Source organism: Ruditapes philippinarum, unplaced genomic scaffold (assembly GCF_026571515.1).
Source record: "Ruditapes philippinarum isolate M1 unplaced genomic scaffold, ASM2657151v2 ctg3229_1_1_1_1, whole genome shotgun sequence".
Taxonomy (NCBI): Eukaryota; Metazoa; Mollusca; class Bivalvia; order Venerida; family Veneridae; genus Ruditapes; species Ruditapes philippinarum.
In genome coordinates, this window is record NW_026859245.1 from 68,492 (window position 1) to 90,105 (window position 21,614).

Here is a 21,614-nt window from a genome sequence, read left to right on the forward strand (position 1 = left end):
TTCAGCACAGTATGTCTGTAAACAAGAATAATAATTATAATAAAGTGAGTCACTTAAGTAACAGCAAGAAGATAAATAACCGATGATCGATTATTGAACTTTGTATTCGATCATCGCTAATCGGTCCTATAAACGATCAATTATCGATTATACTCGATCAACGTTTAATCCCTATTTACTGTATTTGTCTTTTCCATGAACCCGTTACTGTAAGGAATAGCAATTCTTTAACTATTTGTCTACAGATGGCAACTAAATATACCCATGTGAGTAGTGCGGAACAAGATCTGCCTGTACTATATCAGTTCTATACCAATCTGATCATGGTCGGCACTGTTTGCAATTCAGTCAGAACATATTTTGAAAATTTCTCCAAGCTAATGAATAATTTTGTGCCAGATTGTTTTAGTAACACTTATGCCTAAAAGCCCATTTTAACATTCTTGGCATGGGCAAGATGCCGTATAGTAAATAAAATTTGTTCTTGTCGTTGAAGTTGAAGATTTAACAATCGGTGTCTTTCATATACATATACAATATTAAACTATTGAATTATTAACCTTCGCATTTTAAAACAAGGAAATGCTTTGCGAAGAATACCAATATATTAAAATACACTGTTAATTTGTATCCAGTTCATGTTTTTACAAATAGACTTTGTTGTTTATATGACTGCCAAAATCTCTTCATGGCCTGTAAATTGTAATTGAACTCTACAAAGGTTAATTTTACATAAATTGTATACCGTAATTTATTATTCTGCTCAGACACCCTCATTCACACATGGTCTTTAATTTAATAAAAATTACACCCTTTCTCACCAGGTCTTGATTTAAAAGAAAAAAGAAAAACTCCTCAGGCATTTTTTTACATTTCGTCAAACCTTGAGAGTGGTCTCTGTAAGTTAAGATATATGTACCATAAAATTGTATTGTTTATTTTGGTGCAGCTGAGTGGTTAAGTGAATGGAAAGTTTTTTTGTTTTTTGCTGTACCACTTATTGTATGAATTATTAATATTTTCAAAATGAATTATGACATTTGAGGTGGTAGTGGAAGTCTTAAGATATATTTACAGCTAACTTGACTTTAAGCATCTATTGTAATGGGGTTCTTTTGTGAACAGAAAAAAATGACAAGAGGAAATTGAAATATATTTTTAAAATTTCTATTTACTGCTTCACAAAAAGAAACCTTAAAGGGACTCCACTGAGGTTTTTGTGACATGATTCATGAACATTTTTTTCCGAGGTTAATGTTCCATTTGATGTAGGTTTAGACCAATAATTTGTGTGCAAAATTTCAGGTCATTTGCTAACTCTGTGTTTTTCCAGAATAATTCTTATTGTGAAAAAAATGACCCAAAATTGAAAAGCGTATATTCTAGCTATGATTAAGAGGAGCACAAAAGTACAATTTTCACTTTATTTCTGAGTATATTTTTTAATTATCTTTTGCATATCTTTCTGTTTAAAGTGTCCCAGCTGATCTATGTAAGAATTTTAGACTTTTGGACATCAGCGGAGTTCATTTAACCTTTAATCTGCTGAATATTTGTAATGGATTTGCCCTCCTTTTAATTTAGAACAGTTCATTCAATGTGTTTTAAAGGAATACAAAAATTTGAGCTATAAATAGCATAGAGATGGCCCTAGTATGCGTGCAGTGTGACCTGGATCTATGTTGCTTGTTAAAGGAACTAAAAGGATAAGGGCAATATGACTGAATATGTCTCATGAAATATAAAACGATTAATCATATCACAAGAAGCTAAATGCTATCTGAATCCAAAATATTGCATAATTTATGCTAATTCTGTTTTTGGAAACCCTTTTGCCATGTTTTTAGATTTTGGTGCCTTTGTGATTTGTAAATGAATTAGATCAGTTAAAATAAATTAATCCTACACAAGATAGTAATTTTACTTTAAAGATTTTCTTAATTTTTGTAAAAGCAGCTTAAATTGAGGAAGGGGTTTTTGGGGGTGGGCAGCCGAAATTGTTGATGGTTTGTTTTGGATACTGCTTTTAATAGTTATGATGTCTTAAAATGAATAATAATTAGGTATGAAAGAAGTCAATGAAAATAACATAGATATTAAGGATGGGTTATGAATGTTGCATTTCAAAATATTTATAAGCTATGCATAACATAATCGTGGTATCATTGAGGTTAAATTTTATATTCACCGGTTTGTGAATCTAGCATATTTTATGTACAGTCTTTATTACATATGATTAATAAAGTAAGTACTATTGCATTAATATGCATGTGAATTAATACTGAAATAAAAGACGTATGTAATGATAATTATCGACCCTTGCATAATTATAGTGCAATATGTCGTCGTACATAAAAAGTTGTAGTCATAATTGCTTATTATTTGTACCTGAGGTGTACATAAATTATAATCACAATTATCACATGATTTCAATTGTTAATAAAGAAAGTATTACACTGTATTAACTGATGTGCTCATGTGGCACAGTGTTGATATGGAGATGTATATTATGACTGACAGTTGAAGATGCAAGAAGTCTAACTTTCTTTAATCCATTACCATTAATTTAATAATTTTTTTATTGGAAACAAAGACCTCTCCAAGTTCTTCAGGGTTTAAACATTTAACTTGCATTCTTGCAAAATGCATTGAGTAAAAATAATATTTAGCAAGAGGTAGAAATAACAAAAAAGAAGCATCATGAGTTCTTAACATTTTTGTAGAGAAGTTGAAGAACTAACATCTTGAACATGTTTAAATGTTAGAAGTAAGTAACACCTTTAGTATAATAGAAATTTTTTAGAGTTATTTGATAAAATTGCTTTTTCAACAATGCAGTAATACAATACAATGCAGTGAATAAATATGAACAAAATTAATGTTAATAAGGATGAACTGTCTGTGAATTATGGTAATCCTTACACTGCTCAATTTCTTTTATTGACTTGCCCATTTTCCATTCTTTGGAACTGTCCATTAGCAATTTTGGGTTGTTTTTTTTATTACTAAGAAGAGGTTTTTAACCTGACTACATGAATATGCACACGCAGACTTGCTTCAGGTTCTACTGTATTCATCATCAAACTGACCTGCCCCTTGTGGCGGACAGGTTGCCTTTAATAGTTGAGGCAAAAGAATTGCAATGCATGATTGTAAGAGGCGACTTAATGGGTTTGAGTAACTGGTGTCCATGCATCTCGTAGGTCTAGCAGGTGAGGTGGTTTAGACCCCCTGGTGTTGCTTTGTAACAGTCACGAGGTATGCCTGGTGTTGCTTTGAAGTTTGTATCAGTCTTGACATTAGCCAAAATCATCTTTCCTGTACTGGTGCTAAATGACCTGTATACCAAGTTTCATTCCCAAGTTCTATTGGTTAAGAAATTCAAATTTAAAATCTATCATCATACTGACCTGTTATATTATGATCGATCATAACAAGAATGGGGTCATGTGACATTCCATAATGGTAAAGTATATATCCTCATACGTAAACTAATCCTATAATACCAATCTATTATTTACTGTCGTGTAATATTGTATAAATATTCAACACTTTATTACGCTTCCAAAAATGTTTAACATGTTATTATAAGTATCAAATTTCATAAACACAATGCGTTATTCAGGTTTTTAAGTTTAGTTTGCTAAATTTTTAATTTCATGTTGTTTTGCGTAAATTTTGTAAAGCTTAACATTATTGGAAGTTGAATTAAGTTTTTAAAAAATTCAACGCTTATTACACATTATTTATGAGTTTGGGCATTATTTTCACAGGTAAAATAAATTGTTCGAACACAAATCGGTGATAAGCAATAACTTGGTTCGGTGAAAATGAGAAAAATAGTTTTGTTTACTTAATATAGACGAAATTTTAAAGTATAGCTTATCTAATAGAAAAATTGGGTATAAAAAGAAGTCTGGTCAATTTGAAGCAATGCTGGAATGTGGATTGGGAGAGTAGTGGAGCATTGATGCGTTAATAGGCTGTAAAATTTCTATATATACAATATCAGTCGGTGGACTAAATATTCACTATCTACTTACCTACCTGGATAGAAAAGATGGATATTTCTCGTTGGTTTAAAGTGCTTTATAGGCCGGTTTAAAATAAGATTGTCAATTTAAGAAATATTTTGAAAAAAAAGTGAATGGTTTTATAATTATTTTTTTTTTGTGGAGGAAACCAAACAAAAAATGAGTTGGCTTAAATCAAAGTCATACTCCTTGAAGGTAAAATATAATTATATTACTAATAATATTTCTTTGATAGGTATAAATAAATCATTTGATTATATTTTAATTTCTTAAACTATTTTTTTTCCATTGATACTGAGATTGCCTTTAGGGTTTATAAGAAAGTATTAGGAAATCAATATACATACATGTTTCTAATAATTAATTAATTAATTAATTGATTAATTAATTAATTGATTAATTAATTGATTAATTAATTAATTTTTCTGGAAACCATACTTTTGATATCATTTTTGATACACTCAGATATATAGATTTATATTGTATTATAAGTATATTTTGCTTTTATTGAGAATTTAAAATTGCAAAGAAGGACTTCTTTTAATGTTGATGGTAATGATTGGGTTTCACCGAGATAAATAAATTGAATAATGTATGATTAAAACCCATTAATATGGTTGTAACGTTTTATAATGCACTTGTCCTGGATTTAATTTGGAACAATTTACTGTCCTTTGATAATTTGTGAGTGATTTTGATAAAAACTGCTTAAATTGTAGCAAAAATGTACTTATCTCTCACACTTGTGACTTAAAGTCAGTGCAGAAATGCTAAAAGCTGTACACAAGTTAGGTGTATATATATGAAGTGAATGCATATTAGTTTGCAGTCTTGGAAAAAAGGTTTCAAGTGTGTTAAATTTATTCAGTGTGCACAAATTTTCAAAATATATCACATTAGCTCTCTCATTATTGAAGTTTAGGGAGGCCTGAATTTTAAGATAGGTCATTTAAGTACATGGCATGATTTGTTGAATAAAAATTGCTTTTAGTTTAATATAAATACATGAACTATACTTCAATGAAAGATATTAGTTTAAGATTTAATCATACTGGCATGTAGACAACTTTGACTTCTTTTCATCTGTAATATTATGAAATACACAGTAGACGTTATCTGTGAAAAGTAAACATTTATTTTCCATTCGGAGAGGACAAGAAAAAACACTGCTATTTATATGCACTGACTTGCAGTGAAGTATCATAATATTTACCTTTCTGTTATAGGTTTATTTTTGTAATGCTACGTTGTATCTTATATTGGCCTATAATAGTTTTTAACATCTTGATTATGAATTACTAGCAATTCTGCTGTCTGACTAGGCTCTATACTGTAGATAATAGCCTAAAATCCCTTAAACTTTAAATGGACAAGCTGAGCAAATCCATACCAAAAATTTAGGTTTGAGAAATTTCAGTACAAAAATATTTGTAATTATGCAGTCAAAATGCAATTTGTAGACCTATCTTGCTCTACTTATGCTATATTCTTAGTTAGAAAGTTAAAGAAAGTAACAAGGCCGAATGGTTATGGTCGTTGACTCCAAACCACTTGCCCCTAACCGCTGTGGGTTCGAATCCCTACAGGGACTTTTCATTCTTTCATGTGAGGAAGCTATCCGGCTAGCTTATGGCATAGGTGGTTCTACTCAGGTGCCCGTTCGTGCCTGAAATAATGAACGGAAGGGCACCTGAGGTCTTCTTCCACCAGTAAAGCTGGAACATTGCCATATGACATATAAAGTCGGTATGACGTAAAATCCAATCAAACAAACAAACAATTCTCCAACACCAACCCTCTGGATCTGCACATGTGAAAGTTTTTTTTCCGTGATTAAAAAAATTATTGAATAGAAACAGCTACTGCAATTAATATAAACTTTGGCCAAGTTTCTGACACACTAATGCTCAATGTTTTATATCAAAGAATATATATTACAAACTTGGCTCTTGTACAGAATGCTTTTGTACACATTTCAAATTTTTGAAATATTACATCATTCTTTGTTTTTTTTAAGGGCGGTGTTACTGCTTCCACAGTGTTAATATTGTTTTTATGACTCAGAAATGATTAACTGGGCTGTTACTGATTAATTATAAAGTTTATCAGAATACTCACAATACATGTAATTACTTGGAACTCAGGTGTAAAACCATTATAAACAAACTAAAGAAAAATGTTCAGACTATAGATAGTGCTTTTATGTATAGGTTAGTGTTTAATAATATGTATTAACAAAAATAATTGGTCAAGCCTGCCGCAGGCAGGCGACCAATTATTTTTGTTAATGCATATTATTAAACATTAACCTATTTAATGATCAACATTATTTTTTCAACCAAAAACAAGGCATTTCACTAAATCACCAATAGCTCCGCCCTTCGCTCTACAAGATGTCTACACCTTGTCAAGTTTCTGATATGTCAAATTTAGATAAGCTAAATAAATGGCGCTATCAACAAATAATCAGGCACATTTTTTACTGAAATGTCACAGAATTTATACCTTTATCTACAGTAAGACAATCATGTTTTCTATAAAATATCTGGGAAAAAACAGCGAGGAAAAACAATTTTATAACAGACATTTTTCTTAGAGTTAAAAGGATATAAAAAAGTTACTATGTAATCATTTGTCTCTGCATGCCCCACATGTATTATCTATGTAATAAATCAATTGATTGTATCCTCACATTTAGACCTCGCTTAATTGTTTTTTACGTTGACATTGTTTTGATAACCTTAGATATTTTACAATTCAGAGTGCAAATCACACCTCTAACTCCTCCCTAATATAATGCATTATTGAAATTTGTTAGACTGGTTAGACGACAGATTAAGTAAATTTTATTTAGTTAGTACACATTAACCAAAGTTAGACTTAGCAGAAATTTGAAAAATACTACAATGTGATTGGACAAAAAATAATGTTGATCATTAATTAAGAATATTTATTGAATGTATATTATTTGTATAAGCTGACATTAAACCTGCTTGATGTCAAGGCTTCTAGATATAGCTATAAATATTCTGTGATTTAAGACTTCTTTCAGTAAAAGATAACAAAATTTTGAAACATGTGTAGTTAAATTTTTCTTCTTTTTTTTTCTTCTTCTTTTTGTTTTTTTTTTGTTTGGTCTTTAAATCATTCTGACAGTTAGTTAGACCCCTTGTGGCTGAGGGGTTGCTTAAAGGGTTGAGGCATCAGAATTGAAGCCACAGTTTATCCCTGCGTGAGTGTAAGGGTCAACTAAATGGGTTCATATTACTGGAGTATATGCATCTCTTTAGGCTGCAGCAGGTGAAATTTTTTTTACCCCTAGTGGTGTTGCTTTAACTTTGTAACACCCAAGGTTAGCCAAAATTGTCTTTACTATTTTGGCACCATATCACCTAAATTGTGTTTGCACTGCAAAACCAAACAAAAAACCTTTAGTTGGTTGAAACAAAGTAATTTTTACTTTAAGAAAACTTCTTTCTACAAGATAATCACTTTCAAGTCTGCTTCCTCAGGGCTATATAACCATGAGTACAGAAACAGTCACAGAGAAATTTTGCCTCATCTGAGTATTGAACCAGGGACCACTGGATTACTTTTCTGATGCTGTCTCTATTGAACTATGTAGGCAGACAGACAATTGTTCCAAAAGTAGGAATTAGCCCCAATAATATAGTTAAAACTTAATTTGTACTTAATTGTAAATACTTACTTCATTATAACAGTCATGTATGTAAAAGTTTTATTGCAAAAAGTTCCATGACTAAGGAATATGAATTATAATTAAATGCTTGCTAAATAACAGTTTTTAGGTCAGTTTTACAATGTACACTCTTTTAAGATGAAAGTGGGCATGGCTTGATTTCTTAGTACTTGAATCATGAAATGTTATTTGAGCCGCGTCATGAAAAAACCAACATAATGTGCAGGCTGGTCTGGATCCATGCTGGTCGCAAACCCATTATGTTGGTTTTGTCTTGACACGGCTCATATATAAAGGTGATGAATAGTAAAAAGCTATGTTAATAGGGGATTAATGGACAGAAAATAGAATGAATAGATCTGACAGCGCGGGGACACTGGGCAGGTCTTGCCTATATATAAATATGTTCTTTTCAGCATTCACACCTTGATGTACATAAAAGAAGTGAAAATAATCCTATTAGTTTAGGTGAAAAAGAAGCACAAAAAGAGAGAAAAAATAAGATTGTAATTCCCATGGAAAAAATGGGATGTTCATTTACTAGAGAAATCTTTAGAGAAAATTTTAGGAGGAACAAAAATAGAAATATTTGTACAATCTTAAATCATATTTACATTATACAGGCTTTCTACTGGTCCCTACTTTTCCTACTTTTCCTACTTTTCCCTACTTTTTTCTTTTGATCCCTACTTTGCCCTACTTTTTTCTGAAATAGCCCTATTATCCCTACTTTTTCATTTTGAAATGAAATGAAAAAAAGAAGATAATTAAAATGGTATTTCAGTTGTATTTCAGTTGCAATTGATTAATAGTTCAGGTGTGTGTTAGTGTCTCCTTGTGATGTCCATCCTTGAAAGACTCATGGTCAGAGCTGCATTACTGGTACTAGTACTGCAGTATATACTGGAGCAATTTTGCAAGTACTGGTACTGATACTGAATTACTCTTACAAAATTTTGCTACTACTCAGGTACTAGTACTGCATTACTGTCTTAAAAAAGTGGTACTGCTACTGCATTACTAGGCAGTATTTTTGGTTTTGATAAACATGTCATTATTTTTACTCAGAAAGTAAAGCTGTAAATTCCACATATTATTTTATTTTTGTGAAAAAGTAAGTTATCAAATCTATAAATAATTTGCTGCAATATTCCTTCAAATGTTAACATAGTGTTCATCATAAAAAAAGCACCAAAGACTTGAAGTAAAATTAAATTGAGATAAACAGAGTCAATATTACTCTTTACTGGTAAAATATCCTTATTGCAATCTTATTACTTTGTATTTACTAGTAAAAAAAGAGCAAAATAAACACTAATAAATTACTTCTATTCTAAATAATCATATTTCAAGTGATATTGTTAGCACCATAAAAAAGTTATTTACTTTGGTATAAATTGAACAGAGGTGTGAAGGTGTAAAAGGCAACAAAAAGACTGGTGGGTTTAAAATGTAAGATTATTGCATTGTGTTACAGTTGACTGCGGTTACAAAACAATAACATATGACATGAATATATGATGATTATTGTTTGTAAAAAGTATTATCGTTCATTTAAGTTGTAAAAATGTAATGTCAACTTTAAAGTAAATGATTTTATTTCTTTGTTGAATAATGTTTGCAATTATTTTGAATGACACTGTGTATTTATTCAAACTTTGATGAATATATAAAAGTATTAGTACTGGTACTTAATTACTTCCCCCAAAAAAGTACTGGTACTGCAGTACCAAGCTAAAATCAAGTATTAGTACTGGAAATGGTACTGCAAAACTTGGCAAGTACTGGAACTGGTACTTTAAGTACTGCAGCCTTAGTACTGATGCAGCTCTCTCTGCTCATGGTGCCTTGGCAAAACATTCAGCAACATTCTGCCTATGAGGTGCATGTCTTTCAAGCATGGACTGAACTGAAGATACACACAGCCTGATGTGGTCTTGGTGATGGTATGTTTTGCTTATTCTTAACTAAAACGGTAAGAAATTCCTACTTTATCCCTAGTTTTTAACATCAGAAATCCCTACTTTGCCCTACTTTTTGGTAAAAAAATGCCCTACTTTTTCCCTAGTTTTTTTGGTAGAGGCAGTAGAAAGCCTGATTATATCATGTATCCAATTATAATAGCCAAATGAAGTACCAATGAAAAAAAAGCTTAAAGTAAGACATCTATTTTATGACTGCCTAATGGACCTGACTTGCTGTGAATTGGGAAGTGTCTATTGTTGGAAGTGTATGTTGTTGATTAAGGGCATCCTTACAAGACAGTTTGTTCATTTACCTGGTTTTTATGTCAATTTCAACACATGTTTTGGTAGGCCACCTTTTAGCTTTTGTCCACCTATTGGCTTTCGTACACCTATTGGCTTTCCAGGGCAATTTAACCCAGTAATAACAATTTTTCCGCAATTTGCCCATGAAATCAGCTGTAAGAGACAAAGGACTGTTTTAATACTCAATGTAACCCAAGGATCTAACCAGTGACCCCTGGATCACAAATCAGATAATCTCTCTCTTGAACCAAGTGGGCGGATATATAACTGATAAAGCTGAATGTTCAGGCTTTGGATTAATCATATTTATTAAAGCTCGATTGCGAAACAAGTTCTTGCAACTTATATTTATCACTTTCGAGTCCGCTTCCTAGAACCAACTAGTACTTGTGTCATATGAAAAAACATGGTCACTACATGATTAGGGCTTGAACCCATAATCCCCGGATTGAGAGGCAGATACCTTAACCACTAGGCCACTGCTCCTCTTTCAGGCTTAAACTCACTGGGTGGCTATCATTGGTTTGCATAGGAACGTCATTTTAAATGACATGTCTGTCTACAAATATCAGAACATTTTGAAACAAGTAAATTTTGAAAAGTTTAATAGATTTTTTAATTACTTTGAAGTGGGAAACTTCAGACATTTATAACATACTTTACTCTCATTGCAATTATATATTTCATGTCAACCCTTCAGCTGAATTATTCAAATAATATACAAACTTCGTGTAGGCGGTGAATACAGATTAAAGTACACCTTTTTAAATATGTAATGAAAATTTTACTGTATTTATGCAACTGTTTTGATTTATGTTGATATTTTTATAATGGTAAGATCTATAAATTTTATAGTACTGTTATACAGTAAGACATGTACATTGATACTGATCAGAGAGTAAAGTACATGAATGTTTGAACAGTGGGCGTGACACAAATAATTATCTGTTGTAGTAAAAATGCAGAAAACAAGGTACACCAATTAATGGGCAATGTTCAGTGAAATGTCATTCATAATTTATCTGATAAAAAAATTTATTTAGGTTAAATGGTAAACAGTGTAGGATAAATTGGGTTTGTGTTATCATCCATATTATATTGACACTCCCTAATTTAACTCTGAACATCTAAATATCTGTACTAAACTAAATTTTTAAAGGCACATTATGTCCCAGAAACAAATAATTTTTTACTTCTTTTTGAAAGGCAAACATGAGTAAAGCATGTTCGATGCCTATCACATGAAGAAAGTAGCAATAAATGTGAAATTATTTATCATAAAAGTAGCAAAATGTAAACAAAGTAGTATTTTGACTTCCATACAAAATACTAATTTACTATGTCACGGTTCAGAACTGTTCACTATTTAGAGGAGAAGATGTGTAAGCGGCCGGATAGCTCAGTCGGTAGAGCCGCGGTACGGTATTCCGAGGGTCCCGGGTTCGAGTCCCGGTCAGGCTGCACATTTTTCTCACCCTGTGACAACTATAACTGTACTTATTGCCATAAAGCAAAAGATGGAAAGAGATAGTTACCTCAGGTAATTGGTCAATGAGTAACTTTCTGGATACTATAAAAGTACACCAAAATTAAAAAGCTTTATATCTCTTAAACTGTTATATAACTATTAATCTTGTCAATGATAACAAACATGTTCATTCAATAAATCAATAGTAACATATTTTGAACACATTATAAAAGGTAATAATGACTTTGGTTTATCTATATATATATAAAGGTAAATGGTAAATTTTGATACAATTTATATTCATACCACAAATATGTTTTTTGTGGTGGTGAATAATGCTACCACAAATTAATAAAACATTCCCTTTTTAAACTGAAATTTCCCCGATTATACATGTATTTTGAGTCACACTGTTGTTGTAGTTGTTTTTTATGCAAATGAGGGTAAATAGTAATTTTGTAACATCATTAGGTTGGGAAAACAAGGATGTTGTCAGAAAAGTTTTGTTTTAAAACAATTTCTTTTTACATTTTACTGTTTTGTATATTTCATTTTTTTGTTGCCATGTTTGTGACGGAAAGCAAGCTAGCCAGCTAGTTTATAGCTTTAATTAAAGGGACTCCACTGAGGTTTTTTGACATGACAGGACTGGAAATTATTTTTACAGATTAATATTCCATTTGAGCCAAATGTCAGATCATTTGCTCACTCTGGTTTTTCCAGAATTATTCTAATTATGAAAATGACCTAAAATTGAAAAGCGTTCAAACACTTTTCACTCTCGGCCAATGAATAGCAAAAAAACACAGTTTTCAATTTATTTCTCAGTGTATTTTTTAATTATCCTTTGCATACCTTTCTGTATTAAATGACCAGCAGATATCTATGTATGAAATTCAAAATTTATTTTTTTATGTTTTGTCGAACTTCAGTGGAGTTCCTTTAAATAATTGCAATGATGAAACATGTTTTGATTCTCTGTTTGCACAAACAAGAACTTGGTGTTTTAAATTGTGTGTAAGATGAAACTTTTTTTTTTTTTTATTTTTTTTTTTTTTTTGAAAAAAATGTTAAATAAAAAATACAGGTAAATGTTACGATTTTAAAGGCATATTAAGAAACTTTCATGTAATTTTTTTTCTGTATTTTGTCTGAAATTGTAAAAAAGAACATTTGTCATTACATAAGAAATCCTTGTTTACATCAGAAAAACATACACTTTTATTTGTTGATATACAATTTACCAGTCATGTATTTGTTTTTCAACTTGTTAAAATGTTGTTGTGGTTATGTTAAAGGGAGTTCTCCTCTAAATAACAAAAGGAATTGCCTTTCCCATTCAGTGAAATAGGTCAGAATTATTTTGTTGAATGACCACAGAGATTTAAGAGGGGAGAAAAATGAAAAGCCTCAAAACTGGTCAACTAGTTGGCAGTAAGTTTATATGGTCACATAGAAAATCTTTATTGAAAAAATCCGTTACCCATTTTAAACCAGTTTATGGTCAAGTTGGTGAGAATTAAAGGGTAAAAATGGTGAAATGGACAGTTTGATTGTGAAAGGTATTGATAAAGTGTTATCAATAAAAGGCTATGAAACGGTCAGTTTGAAGGTCATTGGAATAGAGTTAAGTTGCCCGAGGAATGCCATGTGTGTGATAGGGCATTTTTGTCTTGCTTTATCAGCAGTGTCATCAGGTCATTAGGTCTAAGTTGATTTTTCTGAATTTGCATAAATATAATTTTCTTTTATATTGTCACTTTAAAATGGTTTCAGGGGTCATAGTGTCTGAAATAGTGTAGAAACTTAATTACGATGGAATTTTCAACTTGAAATTAGAAATTAAAAGTTTCAATAGTAAATGACATGCCCGAGAAATGGAAATAAAATTTTGTTATTTTTTTTAGTGCAAACTATTTTAATGTAGATTTGGATTGCTGATAAAATATCTCAGTAATTTCATCTAATTTGTTCTCTCAATTCCTTTAGAATTTCGCAATCAAATGGATTTTTTAATTATGTTCTCACAATAGGCTATAGTGATAGTAAAATCATAACAAATGTCCCCTCATTGATGTAATTTAATATGCTAAGATTTAATCCATAACATGCGAAATACCTTAAGTGAATTTTAAGATTTTACCTAAAAATTATGAATGGTTTTGTCCAGATTGAAAAAATCATATATGGTTTTGTCCAGTTTGAAAAAGGTTTATAAAACCATTCATAATTTTTAAGAAAAAAATCAAATTTCATACTGCTTGAGAGGCAAACAGTGCAGACCAACAGACTGTAATCAGATGGCATTTGTCCTCGGCGCCAGGTGATCTTGGTCTGCACTGACCGCATTGGTACATTCAGCTGGCTATTGAGGGTCATAATATGAAGTAATTTTTCAGTTTCCTATTTCTGTTTATAATTTTGTGGCAGTTATGACAGCTAAGTTGTGCTGTTTAGAAAAAAAAAAATGATATTCATATATTATAACAAGTGCACCCGATAATTCATGTCGCATAATAGATTGCATATTTTAGATCGGAAATCTTTAAACCCCTTCTGTCAAATAGAGTGTTTGACATGAGATATTGTAATTGTTATCTTTCGGACGGAATGACTGCCTTACTAAATATCATGTGAGAAATTTTTTAAACAGTATATAAACTTCTATAGATAACATAGATATTGTCAGATTTGTTTAGATATTATATTCAACATGAGGTGAATGCAACTATATTAGCTATAAGGAAGTTTGAAGAACGTAAATATTATTAATAAGCCCAAATTATTTAGAGGATTTTTTATTTACAAATTCATTTATTCTCCAGTGCTACCTCAAATTTCTTTTGCATAAGAAAAGTTAGATTAATAGTTGAATAGCCTGTTCTAACCTAGATGATGGAAATGAAATAGACACCTATATATTTGGCCCATCTATGCAGTCCTATATATTTGGCCCATCTATGCAGTCCTCTAGTTGGCCCATCTATGCAGTCCTCTAGTTGACCCATCTATGTAGTCCTCTAGTTGGCCCATCTATGCAGTCCTCTATGCAGACATTATGCCCATCCAAGACATTATGCCTATCTGAGGGTATATATACAGTGTGCAAACAGGTGAAAGTCAAAACAAGTTACATTTTTCAAACGGAACAATTTACTGCGCATGAATGATAAATTACTTAAGTGACCCAAGGTCATTTTTCTGTAAGTATCCATCAGAATTTATCTGTAACATTCAATATATGAAAAAGAGTGGGTCGGTCCTTTTATATTTAAGCAGATTTTTAATCAATCCTTCAATTTTTTCAATATCAACTGTTGGTCAGTCATCATTATACATTTTGTAATACCCAATCTTTTGAAATATAATTATAGTCAATTCAGCTTAACCTGACACAGTTTTGTATTTTGATATTGAAAACCCTTATTAATCTTGGAATGAACTGTTCCAGATTCAAATACTAGTAAATCCATGCACATAAGGGAAAGATAGAAAAGAATCCAAAATCATATGATTTACTTTTGCTGGTACGAGTCCACTTTTAACAAAAAATGTCACAGGGTAAGAAAAATGTACAGCCTGACCAGGACTCAAACTCGGGACTTTCGGAACACCTTCACTATACCTACTGAGGTATTGGGCCGCTTACACATCATCTCCCCTAAATAGTGGAACAGTTTTGAACCATGACAGTCGTAGCAAATGAAGTGTCATCCTCACCTTGAATAATATAAACTTTAAAGTGCAATCATATGTGGCTGAATTAGTGCATAAAAGTATGTTTAAGTCTTGCTGATTTGGATGAGAAATTATCAAATACACACCCTGATCTACGATTATATTATATATTATATTAAATGCCTGCATGCTTTGCTGATTTTTTTGTATTTTTGCACAGGTTTGCTTTACTTACTTTGTTGAAGAATTAATGGAGACACTTAACATTTGACCTAGACTATCTCTAATATTTCAGAAGTATGCATAAATTATCTCCTAGTAAGATGTTAATCTTGAAAATGAAATGCATACTCAGCATCAGTATTGTGTGACAAAATAAACGTCTATCATCGATAAGTTCATTTGCGATGCAGCTCATGTCCTGGGTGTTCAATTAAACGATGTAGGGTACAAGATTCTACTTTAAAAGTTATCTGCTTGACGTAGTTAGAGCCTGGTGTCAAAAATTGTATTTAAATATTTAAAAAGATATCATACCTCTTTTGAAGTATGTAATTGCTTCAATTTAAAATCTTCATACTAGAAATATATTAACTTGAATTTTTTTTTTTTTTTTTGAGACATGGAAATTATTGAGGACACTGAAGTCATTTTAAAGTTAATGAAATAAAATTGAAATTTGCATGAAATGGCCTTGAACGACTGTCAGCAAAGCATTGCATGTAAAGGAAGCGTGAATGGGTAGATTTAAAAGATGAATAAATAGATAATTATGTAAATATTTTGTATAAGATATTGACAGTAGACGATTTAAATTTCTTACAAGTTAAGTTTTCATTGATAAATCTAGGTCAGTTTTATAAAATGCGGCGGAATTGAATTAGAATTTAGCAGAAGTAGGGGTGGTTTTAAAAGTTTATTATGTTTGTTTAATATTCAGTGGTTCTTTAAAGAGTATAGATGTTTAATAGACAATTAAAAATTTCAGTTAAAATAGAGAATATTTTAAAGACTTGACTTGTCAGTGACCGATTTTAAAGAAAAATTCCATTGATAAAATTTGAAGTTCATTAATTCTTCGGACTAGTTTGGTAGAGTTTAAAAGAAAAATGCTATAGATTAAGTCAATACTGTAGTTTAGAAGTTATAATAGTTTTCTTTTTTCAAAATTTTCTACTTTTGTGAAACTGTTTTAAGTCAGTAAACAATTTTTAAACTTTTATTTTACTATTTTTTAAGAAAATCCCCTTAAAACGTACACATAGAAATAAAGTTACATATTTTCACATGTTTTCATGTCTATACTGGTAGACAAACTTTCCCATTGATCAGCTTGTTTGAGTATCAACCGTTTATTTATGGCATTATTATGGCATTATTTATGGCATGGCGGCAATTTGAAGGCTATTTTAGGTGCACAGGTATATAAAGGAATGTGCGACCTATAATTTTATATATCTCCAATCAGATCTATGGAAATATTTGACCTTTACGGGCAATGATAACAGTTGTAAGGTTTACCCTTCAAATCATCCATGTTTGTGTTTAGCTTTATTGTCATCCAATGAAAACGCTGTATTTCTTAAAAATTCTGTGTGTTAATTTTCATAGAAGTTGATACTATATCAAATTCCATTCATAGGCGCCTTCTATTTTTCAAAGTACTTCATAGAACTGCGTATGTAAAAATAGAAAGGCAGTGATTTTAGTATTTATCCGTAGCTGTTCTACATTCTCCAGTTGCCATCACTCCCATCAAAGTTTCTACTTTCTGTAGAACAGCAGGGATGGACACTTACATATACTTAATGTGTCAAGGGATTACATTAGAAACAGGTAGCAAATACTAAGTACAATACCTTTACCACAAATGGACTCATCCATCTTTCAATCTGGAAAAAAATTTCAACATTTTCTGACTGATTAGTGAACAGTGCCAACCATGATCAGATGGCACAGACTACCTGTATTTGATTGTATTTGATTTACCTGTAACAGCTAATTTTGGTCACTACTGGTTCCATTTGTCAATTTATTTTCTTGATTGGAGTATGTATTTGTCCATTGAGAGATTTTGATATTAAACAGCCAAATTCAAAAGTATAGAGTGACCTAAGTCTGGTCAGTTACTTTATGGAAGTACAAGCTATTTTGATGTCATACTGGTCTAAGTGCTGTCATAGACAGGTTAGAAGTTAAAAGATTAACCACTACCCTTATAAAATCCGATTTGGACTTGACCAATTTTTATAATCTGGACAAAATCATCCAACATATTTGAGGGGGGGGGGGTTTAAAGGGCAGGGAAATGGGGCTAAAAGGGGACTAGTGGGAGGGTCATGAATTTACCGCAGGGAATGGGCCAAACCCGAAACTTTGGGCTGCACTGGTTGCATAGGTAGGGTCAGTTGCCACCACAGGTGTTCTGCGTGTTGATTGGTCACTTCGCCAACAACAAAAAATGATACATATAGATATATGTTTAGTATTTAATATTTATGCATGTTAACCCATTACTTCATGAGCATTTTGTGAAAAATGGCTGTTTTCATTGAAAAGTCTCCCGTTACAAGTTCAAATTGCTATAATACTATAAAAACTGCTTCAACACTTATCAAACTTGGCACAAATGTTGACTGGACCATTGCACTTGCAACAACATGCTCAGGCTTAAATTTTCTGTTACCATGGCAACGAGGGGACATCTCAAAATTGCCAAAAATCACTATTTTGCGTTGATTTTTTCCATCAAAATTGATTTCAAAGTGCTGCACTTTCTCAATGGATTGAGATAGAGTCAAATGCTTTTCAGCGTTGGTTACACGTTACCTTATGATCAATCTGGGGTCATTTACAGCCTCTCACAAGTCCAAAATTTTTCTTGGCGATGAGGGGGACTCCGCCCCCCTTCAAACCCCCCAAACAGAAGGGGGCACATCCCCTTCTGGCAACCCCTGATGTATCTTTTGGTTGGGGGGCCGCGCCGAAAAAGAGGTCACTTTTTTTAACAACATTTCTCAAACAAAAACAAGTGTTTGGGGCCTAAATAAGGCATTTTTTCATCATTTGAGACAACAAAAAGGGGGGGGGGTGAAAAAGGCGTTAAAAGGCGTGTATATGAAGTAATGGGTTAAGTGACCAATCAATGTGCTGCTGTACACCTGTGATTGCCACCAGTGGAGCTAAACTTTTGCAGATAAAGGAGTATTGAAATATTTTCCAACAAACCCTTTGACGATAATTGAGGAGCAAATTTATTACTTTTGATTAAATTTACACATATTTTAGTTTCATTATTATTTGGGATCATTTTCACCCCCTACCATTATGAAAGAGCAATTGTAAACACTATCTGATGAAAAAAAATCTTTATTTTGTAAACTTTAGTTTACGAGACCGAGTTGTTTATAGTTTTCAGTTGTTTTTTTTTAATGTAATGATTTTCCCTAGAGATAAAGATGTGAGGTAATTTGTTTTGTTTGATATCTTCTTATAACATTTTTGTAAAAATGGAAAGTATGGTCTAGGCATGATTAAAAATTAACTTTTTTATTGCACAGTTTAAGTTATTTTGTATAAACCAAATGAAGTTTCCTTTAAAAAATTCTATAAAACTTCAATCTATGTACACTGAAATTTATACAATTCGCTTCCTGCTATTATATATTTTGAAATTTGCATTTATGTATAATAAATCATTTTATGCACTGTTTCAATATATAAGTGTTTTTCAAGTGCCTTGATTGTGGTAGTGGTGGTACTGATCTCAGCATTTAGCCACATTGAATTCTACCAGAGAACAGTTTAGCCATCACATTGTTTCTGGCAGGCTGTCAAGCAGTTTACCAGTACTATTTGCCTTTACTTTTGCAAGGAACTTATTGCTTATATTACATTCATTGAAGTTGACCCTGAATTTTATTGATTATATTACACTCATTGAAGTTGATTTTGAATGTAGAATAAATCTTGATTAGGACATTTAGTATGAGTTATAGCCCTTGATTGTAATTTGTATGCAATTTTGATACCATGCGTTCCTTAAACTTGTTATTGAACAAATTCAAGAAACTGTTTCTATAGTTTCCAATTTTGGTCAAAATTATTAACCCTCCCCTTACTAAATACCTTAATTGGACTTGTCCATCTTTCAATGTGGACAAAACCATTCATCATTTTTGGGTAAAAATTTCAAAGTATGAACTGACTGAATAGGTCACAGTGTAGACCATGATCAGCATGGTCATGGATGTACCGGCTTATCTTGGTCCGCACAGGTCACATGGGTACGATATGCTGCCATCTGAAGGGTTACAGTTACTATGGTATAACAAAATGTACTTTAATTTTACACTGATTTGGTCAAAATATTATACAGCTGATTGTCATTCATCTTTTATATTTTATAGTCGGTTAACGTGTCAATTTATTATGTAATCATAGTATAATTTTCATTATCGTATATCTTTTTCCATGCGAACTGAAATTATACTTCCTTCAAAGGTTTATAGTTTATACTGTATTTTGTTTGTACTGTATACTTTTTTGTACCATCTACTTCATTGTACCGTCTACTTCATCGTTTATAAATTATGTTTTTTAGTAATATATCTAGGTAAAGTCATAATTTACACTTATTGTAATATTTCAGGTTGGAAAGGAGAAGGTGAAAACAGAGAGGATGGATGTCATATTGAAGGGCATTCTTGCCTCAAACCACGCAGACAACATCAAGAGGGACTTGCTTGTTAAGATTGCAGAGAAGGGTTCAAGCTCCCAGTCATCAGGCACAGTCCAGTCTGTACTGGAACTAACGGCTAAATGGTACCTTGAAGGGGAATCAAAGTTCAATGGCAAATAATGGTTTGGGGAGAATTTTCCCAAATCATCGGGCGCGGCAAATCCCGTCCAAATTTTGAAAGAGTTTCTTTAACAAGATAACTTGGGCTGGCGATTATGTCAAAAAGAAAATACAGGAAACAGTCGGAAAATTTGGTAGTCTGTTAACAGAAAGAGCGTCTTTTGGGCAGTGTAACAGTAATTTGTTTAGACCAACAATGTGTACAGGTTTGAGGCCAAAGCTCTGAGCTATGTGAAAGAACATCCTTATATTGAGTGCCTGACAAGCTTTGCTGAATTCCTGCTGGAGTTCAAAGAGTGTGTACCTAAAGGGGAATCACTGTTACATTTTTGTACAAACTTGATACTCTCCCTTAGTTTATGCAGCCCGCCAGAGTTGGAGAACGGTTTAGTCACTTACATCAAAAGTGCAAACACAGTGGCTTCCCTTTTATCCCAGATCTGGAGCTCTTCAGATTCCCTGGTGGTATTAGGTTGCCTGAAGGAGATATTTCGTATTATATCATCACCGTGTGATGTTGAACCGTCGGTTTGTCTCGGCTCCCTCGTGCAGTATCTTCCCGTTGAAATGATCAGCACTGTGGTTAAGAACGTGATTTCAGATTCAAGCATAAACAACAACAGTATGGTGACAGCTATTCAGCGAATAATCGACTGGTTACAGTGGCCGACAGCACTCTACGTTGATCAGTGGGTCATTGCGTTCCTCAAAGGGCTCGCTTCTGTACAGAAATATAGTATTCTTATTACAGTCACAGAAAACAAAGCAGATCAGGTATATATATACCAGCTTTCTTTAGAGTTAACACCTTAACATTACTAATTGATAGGAAGAAAAATGAAGTTGGTTCAGAATAACTTAGTTTTAACATTGAAATTTTTATCTTTTTGAAAAATTTACTGTAAAGTAGAATTCAAGTGACCTTCACCTTTTCTAAAGGTTATATATGTTATTTTTAGATAAATCGTTTTCATATAATGTCAAATGACAAGAATTAAGATGGAAAATAAATTTTGCTGATGACAAAATACGTAAACAATAACATCTCCATACCAGTGCTCCCAATATTTAAATTAATGAAGTGGATGATTTGTTCCACAATCTTCTACTTTTAGAAACGAATGTCACTGACATGTTATAAATAGCTCTCGGGACACTGAAATACTTAGTTTGAAACGACACATAATTGTTTTTCCAACAGAAAATAAAAGCTGAAGGTCGCTTTAATTTAGTAGCGAATATTGAAAATCTATATCCTGCTTCTACAATAATTTTATTTTTATTTTTTGAAAATTTATTGAATTTGAATTTTATAATTTAATTTTTGTGGTTTATTACACTTAAGAACACTTTTATGGGTTGTTTCACTAGTAGTTTTTGTTAAGCTAAAGGAGGCTTTCTTCTGACATTAATATTCAAGCAAACGTTGCTTCATTGAAAGGTTTCATTAGATGCAACTTTACAGAAATTATAATAACGAAGAAAAAAAAGTTTATATGTAGTAAACATCCAAATAAGTTAAATTGTTGCATGCAGTTACGTTTTTGTCTTTGTTTCATTAAAACAACCTAGTTACTTTGAAAATACTGTCTGTTGATGTACT

At 31.9% G+C, this 21,614-nt stretch overlaps 1 protein-coding gene across 1 annotated transcript in view; it reads left to right on the forward strand.

Annotated features, from left to right (window-relative positions):
* Window positions 1–3,809: 3,809 nt before the first annotated feature.
* The window catches only part of LOC132755770 (ubiquitin carboxyl-terminal hydrolase 38-like), a 30,894-nt gene continuing 13,089 nt past the window's right edge, over window positions 3,810–21,614 (forward strand). The window contains exons 1-4 of the mRNA XM_060746687.1: window positions 3,810–4,229; window positions 19,802–20,003; window positions 20,161–20,167; window positions 20,218–20,785. Of these exons, the coding sequence (XP_060602670.1) occupies window positions 4,194–4,229; window positions 19,802–20,003; window positions 20,161–20,167; window positions 20,218–20,785 (813 nt within the window). The 5' untranslated portion in view covers window positions 3,810–4,193. The remainder of the gene's footprint in view (window positions 4,230–19,801; window positions 20,004–20,160; window positions 20,168–20,217; window positions 20,786–21,614) is intronic.